This window comes from Python bivittatus, unplaced genomic scaffold (genome assembly GCF_059951505.1).
Source record: "Python bivittatus isolate LINGU-HERP-01145 unplaced genomic scaffold, Pbiv_v1 ctg000700_np1212, whole genome shotgun sequence".
Classification (NCBI taxonomy): Eukaryota; Metazoa; Chordata; class Lepidosauria; order Squamata; family Pythonidae; genus Python; species Python bivittatus.
This window is the reverse complement of record NW_028277098.1, coordinates 70,026,538-70,040,224: the sequence shown is the minus strand read 5'-3', so window position 1 is coordinate 70,040,224 and position 13,687 is coordinate 70,026,538. Positions and strand designations below refer to the sequence as shown.

At 37.7% G+C, this 13,687-nt stretch overlaps 1 protein-coding gene across 1 annotated transcript in view; it reads right to left on the bottom strand.

The window, feature by feature from the left end:
* SYCP1 (synaptonemal complex protein 1) overlaps positions 1-13,686 on the bottom strand; it is an 88,026-nt gene extending 74,340 nt beyond the window's left edge. Inside the window, exons 1-5 of the mRNA XM_088154023.1 lie at positions 12,147-13,686; positions 11,494-11,616; positions 7,759-7,837; positions 2,337-2,383; positions 878-1,042 (exon numbers count right to left, since the gene is read on the bottom strand). Of these exons, the coding sequence (XP_088010149.1) occupies positions 878-1,042; positions 2,337-2,383; positions 7,759-7,837; positions 11,494-11,616; positions 12,147-12,161 (429 nt within the window). The 5' untranslated portion in view covers positions 12,162-13,686. The remainder of the gene's footprint in view (positions 1-877; positions 1,043-2,336; positions 2,384-7,758; positions 7,838-11,493; positions 11,617-12,146) is intronic.
* Between the last annotated feature and the right edge of the window lies 1 nt (position 13,687).

Below are 13,687 nucleotides of genomic sequence, written 5' to 3'. Positions count from 1 at the left end.
CTTTTCAATAAAGTTTACACTCTAAAAGTTCTTACAGACCAGGCGATAGTGGGAAATCCCAAGAATGAGGTGTAATGAGCCCTCTACTGATTATATGATGCCATAACTGCATATTTATCATTATGTCCAGTTATGGGATCATATAATCAGTAGTATTATTATGTATCAGTAGTAGTATTATCACTGTAATTACAGTGTTCCCAAATCCTTGAATCACAGTTGTCCTATTCCTCAGCAAGGAAATTCCATTTCAAGCTGCAATTACCACAAAAACAAAGAGAGTTAGGGCTGGGGAATGGCTGATTCAGCCCACCTACCAGCTCCTAGGATGCCACTGCAATGGCATGATAACGTGACTTTAAAAAGTGCCTTAATATAGCATAACTGTTATGCCAGCAAGAATGAAGTTATGCCATCATGGTGAAGTTAGAAATACTATACTTGAAAAAAAAATGGGAGAAATCATGTATATTTATATGTGAAACGGAGTTAGCAGGATAAGGCAGTTATCACCAGTCAGCAAATGAACACTGATTGTTTAGTAATTGTCTGTGCTCAGTCTTGTTAATGAAGGGTGAATCATGTCATTTCTGTGAATTCTATAGAATCAAAAACATATCCATGATCATAATGTCCTGAAACAGTAAAAACAGCTTGGGCAAATCTTTGAATTTTTGAATGAGAGGAGTTAGGAAACAGAAAGATTGATCATAGATCATGTTAATTGATCATGTTAATTGATCATATTAACATACTATGGAGAAAGGATAAAACATACACTGAACTCATATTAGAATTGCATAATACCTTAAATGTTAAGTCTTTAGAATTTTTTATTTTACTTTATTACTTGATTTTGAAGTGCACGAACACTTGCCTGTAGTTCTTGAATGGCTTTACGCAATGCTTCAATAATCTTTCTATCTTCTTGCAATTTTTTTTCCTTTTCCTTTAGTTCATATTGTACACTGACTTTCCATCTCTTGATCTTTTCGGCTTCTTTGTACAGCCTTGAATAAAGCTCATTCATTGTCTCTATATTCTACAAAAATAGGTTCCGATAAGTTCTAATGTTTACTTAGACAACAATTAATTAAGTACATTTTATCTAATTGTTAGTATTCATATTTGCCATTAAACCTAGCCTTGAGTATACCAAAAAGAATATGCAACATAAAAAGAAGAGATTATAAAATTGTCAGTAAAATAGTTTTCTCACCTCAGAAAAATAGCTACTTAAATTATTAAGGACAGTGCACTAATAACATGAAAAAATGATATGATAGCAATTTTCTACAGCTAATTATTTCTTTCTTGTAGGTGATTACTTCTTAATAATACCCTTCAGAAAATTGTATTTAATTATTTTATAATTGTATAAGAAGTTAATTTTTCAAAATCTACTTAAGTGCTTGTATCAAGAAATCAACACACTTAGATTAAATCAGTTTAATTTTCAGTCTAAAGTGAGTCTGAACTTTTTCTTCTCAAAAGTAAGCCTGATACTATCAGCAGCTTATTTCAAGGATGGTTAAATTTTGTAACCCATGAAACTGTCACATGCAGTCATGGATAACTAGACTCTGACTGTTTTTAAAATGATCATTCTAATGAATATAAATTTAGATCAGAGAAGTAAGATAAATGACATATAGCCTTTGTTCCCATCCACATTTTTCAATCCAAATATTTACCTTTCCCCCAATAAAAGTGTTTCTCCTATTCATGTAGTTTCAAAAGTATTGCTGTACAATGGGCAAAAGCCAGTAACACATATCTGCATATAAGGATTAGCCAAATATTAAAAGTTCATTATTTTCTCCAGAAAGAGAAAAAAAACCTGAAGTGACAAAGAATATAATAAATTTGGCACATCTAAACAGCGTATTAACATATTACCCTATAAATGCTACACCAAGAACCGTGATACTAAAAGAAATGTGAAATCCTATTTCATATTGAGTGAAAACACTTTAATAGGGCCACAAAGGTGCAGATACTATACCATACTGTACTACAGGCTATATCTCACCACTAGATTACCAGATAATACTAAATACACCCATGAGCAAAAAGAGCTTTTAAACACATGAATAAATAGGGTACTTTGATAGGAATGTACAATTTCATTTAGATATGGAGTACAGCCTGCTGATCTGCCATAGTTACCCTGTTTGTTCTCTCACAGAAAGCATTATCCTATACAAAATTAGAGGTGCGTTCAGGGCAATTCTTCAACTGCTTCCATAACCAGACTTCAGGACTGAAATTAATGCAATCCAAACATATTAAAACAGTTTTAATAAAACATTATTTTTATTATATATTTAACTGACCTGCTGTTCTATCTCAGGCACAAGTTTTACTTTCTGTGGAGCAGGGTCTGTAAAATGAAACATTTTATTTTGATTATTCAATATAAATATTTCTAATAAGAAACAACACAATAGTTCTGAAATAAACACAAAATACAGTGCATTCGGAAAGTATTCAGACCCCCTTCACTTTTTTCAATTTTGTTATGTTGCAGCCTGATACTACAATCTTTCAAATTCATTTTTTTTCTCATTAATCTACACTCAGTACTCCATAATGACAAAGTGAAAACAGAATTTTAGAAATGTCTGCAAATTTGTTAAAAAGAAAAAACTGAAATATCACATTGGCATAAGTATTCAGCCCCTTTACTCAGTACAGTGGTGCCTCTAGTTATGAACTTAATCCGTTCTGTGACTCTGGTTGCAACTCGAGTTGGTCTCAAGTCGAGGTAAAGTTTCCCATAAGGTTCGATGTAAATACGGTTAATCCGTTCCGCCCTCCGAATTTGGTCGCACCACGAGGCAAATTTCCCCATAAGGTTCAATGTAAATACGGCTAAACAGTTCTGAAACATATGCATTTTATTTTAAAATCTCAAAAACCTTCCAAACGGCACAGAAACCTTCCAAACGCCACAAAACACACCACAAGCCTCACCAAACGTCTCCTTGCTACCGCGATCTCGCCCACAGGAAGCCGCGACTGCGTGGCAGCAGGGAAAATGGCCGCGGATCCGATTCGTAAGTAGAGGCAGAGTTCGCAAGTAGAGGTAAATTTTTGGGGCCGGAGCTGGTCGTATCTTGAAAAATTCGTAAGGAGGGGCGTTTGTAACTAGAGGTACCATTGTACTTTGTTGAAGCACCTTTGGCAGCAATTACAGCCTTGAGTCTTTTTCAGTATGGCGCAACAAGCTTTGCACACCTGGATTGGGGGATTTTCTGCCATTCTTCTTTGCAAATCCTCTCAAGCTCAATCAGGTTGGATGGGGACCATCGGTGGAGAGCCATTTTCAGGTCTCTCCAGAGATGTTCAATAGGGTGCAAGTCAGGGCTCTGGCTGGGCCACTCTAGGACATTCAGAGTTGTCCCTAAGCCATTCCTGTGTTGTCTTGGCTGTGTGCTTAGGATCGTTGTCATGTTGGAAGGTGAACCTTTGGCCCAATCTGAGGTCCTGAGTGCTGTGGAACAGGTTTTCATTGAGGATATCTCTGTACTTTGCTCCATTCAGCTTTCCCTCAACCCTGACCAGTCTCTCAGTCCCTGCTGCTGAAAAACACCCCCACAGCATGATGTTGCCACCACCATGCTTCACTGTTGGGATGGTATTGGGCAGGTGATGAGCGGTGCCTGGTTTCCTCCAGACATAATGTTTAGAATTGAGGCCAAACAGGTCAATCTTGGTTTCATCAGAGAATCTTGTTCCTCACAGTCTGAGAGTCCTTCAGGTGCTTTTTTGCAAACTCCAAGCGGGCTTTCATGTGTTTTGCACTGAGGAGAGGCTTCTGTCTAGCCACTCTGCCATAAAGCCTAGATCGGTGGAGGGCTGCAGTGATGGCTGTCCTTCTGGAACTTTGTCCTGTCTCCACACAGGATCTCTGGAGCTCAGTCAGAGTGACCATTGGGTTTTTGGTCACCTCTCTTACTATGGCTCTTCTCCAATTGCCCAGTTTGGCTGGGTGACCGGCTCTTGGAAGAGTCCTGGTTGTGCCAAACGTGTTCCATTTGAGAATTATGGAGGCCACTGTGCTCTTGGGAACTTTCAGTGCAGCAGGAATTTTTTTGTAGCCTTCCCCAGATCTGTGCCTTGCAATAATCCTGTCTCTGAGCTTTGCAGGCAGTTCCTTTGACCTCATGGCTTTTGCTCTGATACAGTATGCATTGTCAGCTATGAGGCCTTCTATAGAGAGATGTGTGCCTTTCCAAATCATGTCCAATCAATTTAATTTGATTATTGGTGGACTCCAATCAAGGTGTAGAAACAGCTCAGCAACGATCAAGAGAAATGGGAGGCACCTGAGCTAAATTTCAAGTGTTGTTGCAAAGGGTTTGAATACTTATGCCAATGTGATATTTCAGACTTTCCTTTTAATAAATTTACAGACATTTCTAAAATTCTGTTTTCACTTTGTCATTATGGGGTACTGAGTGTAGATTAATGAGGAAAAAAATGAATTTGAACAATTGTAGTATCAGGCTGCAACATAACAAAATTGAAAAAAGTGAAGGGGGCCTGAATACTTTCCAAATGCACTGTATATACTTACAATGAAAATACACTGAATGGAAAAACCATGGAAACTGTGGAGGGAAAAGGAGAAAAGACTTTGGAAAGAAATGCAGGTAGGAATACCTTTAGAAGGACAAAGTCCAACTTCCACTGGGCAAAAGAGAAAAAAACCAGTGATTCTTAAAAGCCACAACAGACAGTAGATGAAACTGGATTGACTGCAGAAGGGTGGAAGAAAGAGAGCAGGAATGAAAAAGACACAGTAGAAATGGATGTATAACTGATCCAGAATTTGGAAAAATAAGAGATGCATCCCCAGACAGCCAGAAAGGCAGCAAGTCAACAAGCAACCTCCGCTGTGATTAGTCTGCCCTGAAAAAAGTAGAGATAGTGGCCTGAGACACAGCATTGCAATGATGGCAATGTAGATTTCACTCTGCAAAAGTTGATGAAAGGAGAGGTGAAGATCAGCATCTATGTTGAGAAATTTGTGGTGCTGAATGGAGCTGGAATTGCATGAAAACATCATTCAAAGGTTGCTGTTGGTGATATGTCTTGAGGCCTTCAAAATAAGAGTGGACTCTTATGGTGAGAGACTCAATAAAGGAAGTGGGAATATTGGAATTGGCTCTTTAAATGAGAGATGAGGGGAGGAACCCTCTGAATTATGAGGAGGGTCCTCAGCTCAATTTGGGCACTAGTGAGAAGTGCCAGAAATTGGTTTCTAGCTGGATTGGTTGGGTATTGTCAGTCCTTTGAGACAGGTTAGGTCAAGAAATAAGCACAGCAGGGATTCCAGGAATGATCTTTATTATTACAGAGTAGAATAACAAAATCTTGAAAGCCTGTCAGTTTCTATTTCATCTTATACCAAACAAAATGGGGAGGGGTGTTATCTTGAGTTTTGTGGGACTGTGTAATCTCATCTGAAACTCTCCCCCCCCCCCAGTTCACTCATTATTTCCCCATTCCCAAGGAAAGGTCTACATTCCTTCACAAGTATTCACTCAAGGTTGAATACCTCTTGAATGGAATCTAGTGAGGTGAATAAAGTAACATCCTGCAATGTGACCTGGGATCCTTTTAATCTTGAGTCCCAGGGATTGGATAAGAACCTTTGTAGCATAAGCTCCAATATTTCTGGCCTGGATCCATGACCAATCTTGCTCTTGTGAGCAGTCAGGGAGGCATGTGTCATCAGTGTCTCTTTGAGAGAGGAAAAAGTGCCACCAATCTTGAAGAAGGCAGTGGTCTGTGCCCTTTCCTGAAGAGGCTGTTCCTTGATCCAACTACATTAGACAACTTCTGCCCATACTCCAATCCTTCCTTTTGGAGTAAAGCTTTGGAGAAAGTGGTGGGATAGAGGATCATAGATAAAGCAGATTATCTAGATCCCATCTGGGCAAAATTTGAACCTGGACATGGTTTGAAAACAGTACTGGTTACTCTGATAGATGGCCTTTGTTCAGATTTGAATAGAGCTAGTATGCTCCTCCTTGCCTTAAGCAATCTTAGCAGCATTCAATACCATTGACCATATGATATTCTTCTGGAACACTTACAGATACTTGGGGTAGGGAATATCATTCTAAGGTAATTCTGCTCTTTTCTAAGAGGATAGTTTCAACTGATAGTCATGGGGGAATTGCAGTTGAGCCCATGATTGTCACAGCATTCACCTCTCTCCTATACTATCTAGTATTTACATGAAACTACTGGGAGAGGTCATCCATCAGTTTGAATTGAGAGATCATCAATATGGGCGTGATAATCAGTTATACATGTCCATCTTAGGCTGGGCTGAAGATACTGCCAAGTGTCTAGAAGCTGTGAGGGACTGCATGGAATGAATCCTAGCAAAACAGAATTATTGAATGTACAGCAGCATCTTCATTCCAATTTGGTTCTGGTTATTGCTCTAAATGGTCTGTGGTCCATGATTTTGGAATTTCCACTGGACTCATGCCTCCTGCTAGAACAGCAAATGAAAGCAACAGCTAAGGAAGTCTTTTCCCAGTTTAGACTGATGCACCAGACATAGGCTTTCCTGGATCAGAAAGTCCTGCCAACAGTGATTCATGCCCTTAACCACATGTATTTACATTACTGTAATGCGCAGTGATGAGGCTACCTTTGAAAATCACTTGAAAACCACTGTTGGTATAAAACACCAGAGCTAGACTATGAGTCGGGGACAGACACCATTGCAACATAAGACCTATATTCCTGTCACTGTATTGATTGTCAATACCTTTTCAAGCCCAATTCAAAGTTCTGGTTTTAAATATATAAAGCTCTACATGGCTCAGCCTTGGGTTACTTTAGGAACTTTCTTGTCCAGATACATTCTGCCTATCCTCTGCAATCATCAAAAGAAGAGATGCTTAGAAACATGGCCCCACTAAAGATTAGGGGATATGGACCTGAAGGCAGGCCTTCTCTGTTGTAGACCCAACATTTTGGAACATCTTGCTCCCACCTTAGCCTGTTTGCTATTGGTCTTTCTTATTCAGATAAACTGTGCATTTTAGTCATAACGAAGGGCTATCATTTTTGTTTGGAATTTTTTCTTGTCAATCCATGTTTGATATTGTGGGTGTTTGTCAGGTCGGTCCAAGAACAACAGGGAAACAGTTCATCCAAATTCACTTCTTTTATTGCTTATACCATATAAGCAATAAAATAAGAAACTTGCCAGACTAAATCTGTACTACTGCAACCAGTGGATATACCCTTTGAGATTCTAGAGAGTGGCTATTCTAAATCTCTTATATTTCTCATGCTCCTGCTCTGGACTGTGCTGCCTCTTGTCTCTCTGCCCTTCCTGGAATGTGCACCCTCCTTCCTAAGAACCTTGCTCTCTACTGCAATCCACCACAGTGTTTTTGTGCTCTCTTTTCATGGGATTTTATTATATTTTATGTTGTAAACCCTCTGAATCTTGGGAAAGGGGCAATATATAAATAAGTGTATTTAATTAATGAATTAATTAATTAATTAAATGAAATACTATACTATAATAATATATACTATATTAATATACTATAGCATGTGTTATTCTTCCTGCTGGGCATATGTTCACCTGGATGTCACAAAATATAAATGGAAAATAAAATGGAATATAGAAAATAAAAATGCAATAGAAAATCTACCAATTGCATATATAAAACAGTGCAATTTTAAAACAAGCAATCCATCTTTTCTTTAACGTACCAATGACTTCTATATGTTTTGAAATATTTTTCATCCCAAAAGATGAGTTATAATATTCTTCTGTTCCATTGTTAAAATTCTGGAAAAACATTATAAAAATAGCAATGTATTATAACATATTAACTCACAGATATACTGCTTTGAAATATGTAATGATGAAATCAGTAGGACTTGCTATTAAATTATGACTCAGAATGAAGTCACTTAAAATTAATTATTTATTCACAGGTGTTGCATTATAACACCTCATCACATGCTAGGCATTTCTGTCAGTGCAGACTAGTAAAATCAGTTGAACACTAACAAGGAAGCTAGCATGGAATATACCAGCAACACCCTGGGGTAAAGCCTCAAATTTCAGGAGGCAAGCCCCCGCAGCTTGTCACGTGCTCAATCGGAGCACATGATCCCTTGTGTTTCATGTATTACCATATATGGTTATGAGCTTGTAGTAGGTAGTGTGACGTATGATATGCTTAACCCTGCCCTCTGATGTATTCAATAAAAGAGGTTTCCAGACTCCGGTCTGGGCGCTCTCATCCCCCTCGAAGGAGAATCAGTTTGGTGTCTTCTTTCCCCTCACTCGTGAGAGGCCCGCTGTAACTGCGTGAATGTTACACACAGGACAAGTTTAGTACTATTGTAGCCTTAGAAAATGTAATAACAGATCCGAATCCATTTTAAGTGCACTTAAGTCCCATTGAAATCAGTGAGCACACTTACTTTTCCACACTTTTGGTGCACATCTCTCCATTGATCACTCAAAAGTATTTGCAAACTAGCACTGATGCAAAACAAATTTCCAAAACATCCTCCTTGCTATCTTCGAAAAACCTGTTTGCATTTTCTCTCTCTTACTTCAGAGACAGATTAAATTTGTATTCCAACAACTTCATCCTATGTTTGTGGTTGTTTTCAATTGGAGAGATTATCGCCATTCCCTCCACATCCCAGCACAACTTATCATTGCATGTAGTCCAGATGAATGTTGGAAGCAAAAAGCCCTCAAATGCAATTTTGCTGGCAAATTACTCTCAGTGTTTATCTATGCAACACTCTCAGAATATGCTAAGATAATATACTTCTAGGGCTCACTAGGATGTCACCTTCATAGGGTTCATTCCATGCCACGGTAAATAAAGACTTTTGAAGCTTCTTACTGCATTTGTCAAAATTTCTCAAAATCAAGTCATTAGATATCAGGTCACATTACATTAGTGGGGTAATAAAAATAATTATCAGGCTAGGTATTAGAATGGAAGGGCCAGATCTTCCATTATCATGTTTCACTAATCATCTTGTCTAGGAAATAGATGCATAGTCCCTCCTCTGTTAAAAAGGGCCCCAAACTCAATTCTATTGTAGTTAATTGCTACACAAAAACTACAAGAAATACAATTTTGGGGATATTCTTGAGCAAAAGACTGAAAAAGCGGCTTGAGTAACAACTTTAAAAACACATTAAGTCTTCATGAAATGGTTGTGGACAAATTAATAACACCCACTCATGTTCAAGAATATTCATCCGGGTTTCTCAATACAAATCTCCATATTAGGTGAGAATCTGAATACCATCATTAGAATGATTTCTGGACTGAGTAGGATCTTTGAATTAAAGTTGCTGATCTGCATATGATGGCTTAAAAGAAAGAGTCCCTGAACTCTTGTGTTTAGTCAAAGAAGCAAGACTGCAATGTCCAATAATTTATAAGGATTGTAACTCCAATAACCTACTTAGAGGCTCTAAGACCATAGCCCTACCTGCATTTAATAAGCTGAAGTTCCCATTGAGTGGTCCAGTGACAAAAGTCTCTACCAAAAGTCATGACTAGGTGGAGCAGGACCTATGATGTAGCTAAGATATTCTTCTGTTGAAGTTTGAGAATCATATGGGACATATCCATATAAAGTTGACTATAGGAAAAGGAGCTGACTACAGGACCATCTAAGCCTAAAGATTTATACCTATGTTTCTGAACAGGGTGAACAGAATTATAAGAACTTAATAAATACTTGTGAACAGATTCATATGAATATTTTTGATTTGAGACAATGTACAATTAGGCAAAGTTTGAATATTAGATTATAGCACGTCAATTCTGATCCTATACACACATTTACACACTCTTGCAGCAAGAGACAGATTTTAGACTCGTCTTTATTTCTGCCCTGTCTTTATGCTGTTGTTTTTCTATTATTAGCAGCAGGGAAACTGAGATTTCATTGCACTAAAAAGAAGATTTACTGTAATTTGAAGGCTTCTAGATGCCCACATGTGCCCTAGAAGACAAGAGGCTAAAGAAGGAATAGGAGATTTCTGGGAATCAAACTCTCCGCAAATAGGATAACCAACAGGTTCTTGATGTTTCTTGCAGACAACTTCATCATAGAGGATGGAACTAGGGAATAATCTATTGGACTTAATAATCACCAACAGGAAAGAAATGGTTGAGGAAGTAGAAGTTGTAGGAACCATGGGAAAGAGGTGATCCTCAAATTCACCTTACTGCAGACACGAACTACTGAAAATAGGTAGATTAGTGTTCTAGATTGTAAGAGAGTTGACTTCAGTAAGCTAAGGGAAAAAGTAGGAATGATTCCATAGATGGAAACCCTTGGGGCAAAAACGATTCAGGAGAGTTGGAAATTCTGAAAAATGAGACAATTAATGCCCAAATACAAACAATACTAAACAGAAATAAAAATGGGAGACGGCTGATGAGGCTGGTATAGTTTTATTTATTTTATTTATTTAAGCAATTTATATGGCCATCCATCTCACTCACTGTGATTCTGGGTGGCTTACAGAAATAAAAATCCCAAATACAAAAACCCACTACACCCCCCACCCCCTGGTACAACAACACATTTACACTAGCCATTTGATGGGCTCTGTATTGACCTGGGATCTCCAGGCTCACTGGCAAAACCGTGTTGCATAAAAATGCTCTATGATAAACTGAGAAATAAAAAAGACAAATTTAAAAAATGAAAAAAAGGCATATAACAAAAGCAGAATATCAGGAAATAGCCTTAATCTATAAGATGGGATCAGGAAGGCTAAGGCTCAGAATGAGCTAAGACTTGCAGATATCACCAAAAATAGCAAAAAAGGATTATTTGACTGGGTGCTGAACAGGAGGAAAGTCAATGAAATTATTAGTTAGCTGGTTGAAGAAGATGGCAAGATGGTGACAGCCAACAGGGAGAAGGATGAACTGCTTAATTCCTATTTTGCATCTGTCTTTCCACAAAAGGAAAAGTGGAGCAACCTCTCAGAAGCTGCACCATGGGAGGCAGAAGAGAAATGCAGGTCAAAGTAGGTAAGGGAGTAGAAAAGAATACCTAGCAGCTTTGAATGAATTCAAGTCACCAGGGCCAGATGGATTACATCCCAGGATGCTAAAGGAACTGGAGGATGTAATTTCAGAATCAATGACTATAATCTTCGAGAACTCCCGGAATACAGGAAGTCCAGAAGACTAGAAAAGAGTACATTTCTCCAAGGACTATCTAGATCCTCAGTTTAGGGCCAAACCTTTAGTAATTGAATATGGTAATTTTTAAATGCAAAATGTTTTATTTCATTTCTAAAGTTTTCATATGCTGAATTTTTAATGATAAATGATATTTTTTTAAAAAAAGCTTTTTTCTATTCAAATTTTGACCAGTTTTTACAAGTTAAACCAAAACTTTTCTGCATGTTCTTAAAAAAAAGAATAGTTCCGTATTTACCTGAAAAAATCCCCCATCTCGTGTACTTGTCTGTGGTTTGACTGCAGATACCTGGGTATTACTCAGTCTTGGAGGTACAAACAATTTAAATTTAAAAGATTTTTCTTCTTCCACTTTCTCAGTCTAAAAAGATACCAGGCTCAAAATCTCAAAATATTGTTAGCAATGCTATATACTTTATTATACATATTATACCAGGTTGCTTTTCTTTGTACTTTTTCATACTCTACAGATCAGTGTGAACTCTTATACAATCCCAGGAATCCTTACAATAATCCTACATAGTAGGCCAGCATTATTACATCTTTAATAGATGGGAGAAAAGGTTAAGAGAATATGCATTGCCTATACAGTATTTAACAGGAAAAAAAAACCAATTCCAATGAAATAAATTATTATTCATGAGGCAGTGACACAGATTGGGATCAAACATATACATAGGGATCTTAGAACATAAGATCATAGTAAGCTGCTTTATGTAAGATGCATACATTTAACTATCATTATCTAGATCCTCAATTTAGAGATATCTTTTGAATTGCCTGAATATGTTCTTTCAATTTCTTAATACAAAACATTTTTATTTCTAATCAAACATTTTATTATACTGAATTTTCATTATTGTCATTCAAGTGAAGAAAAACATTGTTTACCATGGATGTTTTCATTGTTGATTTATTTTTGTAAATCACTGGGAGCCCCTGGCAGATTCAGCAGCATACAAATGGAACAGATTAACAAACAAACACATAATTAAATAATAAAATGTTTAGATGGTATTACAGCTTTTTGGAAAATACTTTTCTGGATAAAGCTGGTTTTATCTTGCATAGGTTTCATTATTATGTGTCAAAATTCTCCATAAGGTTACTATTTCTTTCTGGACATTTTAGTGAGGAATATTATGGTGTTAATAAAACAGAAATGTGGGGGTAGAAATCCAGGGCCCTTGTCAGAAAATGAAAGGAGGGCTTTCAAATCTGGCAAGACTAGATGGGAATCATGAGAAAGAGGAGAGAAAGCGCAGACATAAGACCACAAAGTCTAAAAATTACCTAGAGGGACAGAAGCAAGTACAAAAGCTTATTTTCAATCAAAATATAATAATGAAACTGCCTTTGAACTGTCAGGAATTAATGATGGACTTATAAAGTGATTTACTTTAAAGCATAGTCACAGTACTGTAACTAAAGCCACAATCTATTTACCTGTAAATGAATCGCAATGAGTTCAGTGAAATTTCTGGATCAATCTCCTTTAGGACTGTCCTAAGTTAATATGTGTAACTGAAATAAATGCAATTCATTTCTATTTGTTCTTGTCTATCTCTCTCTCCTCTTCCTTTAGTCTCTCTCAGACATGGATTTCTAGATCGTTTCTCAATCTCCCAGCATATATTTTGAAAAGCCAATCAGCATAAAAATAATAATGTTCGGATAATGCTTTACTTTAGTCTGAATTCATGTGTCACTTGTCAACATTACTGATGAAATCAAGAACCAAGTTTAACCAAACGTATATTTTACATTCCAACGACAATGAAATGCAAATACCAAACATTACATTTCTAACATGCCTAGGTTTTGTGGCAGAGATTTTTTTAAATTTGATACTTCATCCATTTCGCTATTAATTGGCATATATAACCTACAATAATTATCAAATATTTCAATTATTAAGCATTCTTTTCATCGTGCAATAGCATCCGTAACAGTAAAGCTCTTAAAGTACAGTCATGAGAAAAGATCACAGGTATGTATCCCGTTCTCACTATGAAAAATGTTACTCCCGTACACGTCCCACATTGAGACACCACAAGTGACCGAGAAAGGCGGTCACCACAAGGCGCTGAGAAAGGGGGATCCAAAAGCAGCCCTTAGGCGAGCGGGGGGGGGGGGAGATGCGTGCGTGAATGAGTTACTATTACCTCAAACAGCGGCACCGAGTGTAAAGACTCAAGCACTGGAGCAAATAAAGAAGAAAAAGGCGGGAAATAGACCGACCATGAGCCGTGTGCAAAGCGCGAGCCGCAGACCGACGGTTTAACGCCTTTTGCTCCAGAGGAACTCGGGAAAGGGAGGGGGCGGGGTGGGGAGCCGTCCTTGCGTCCGCCTAAAGATAAAGAAGGATCGGTATCTCGTTAACCAGGGGATCACATGGCCGCCGAACAGATAGGCCAGTCGCCCCTCCCCCC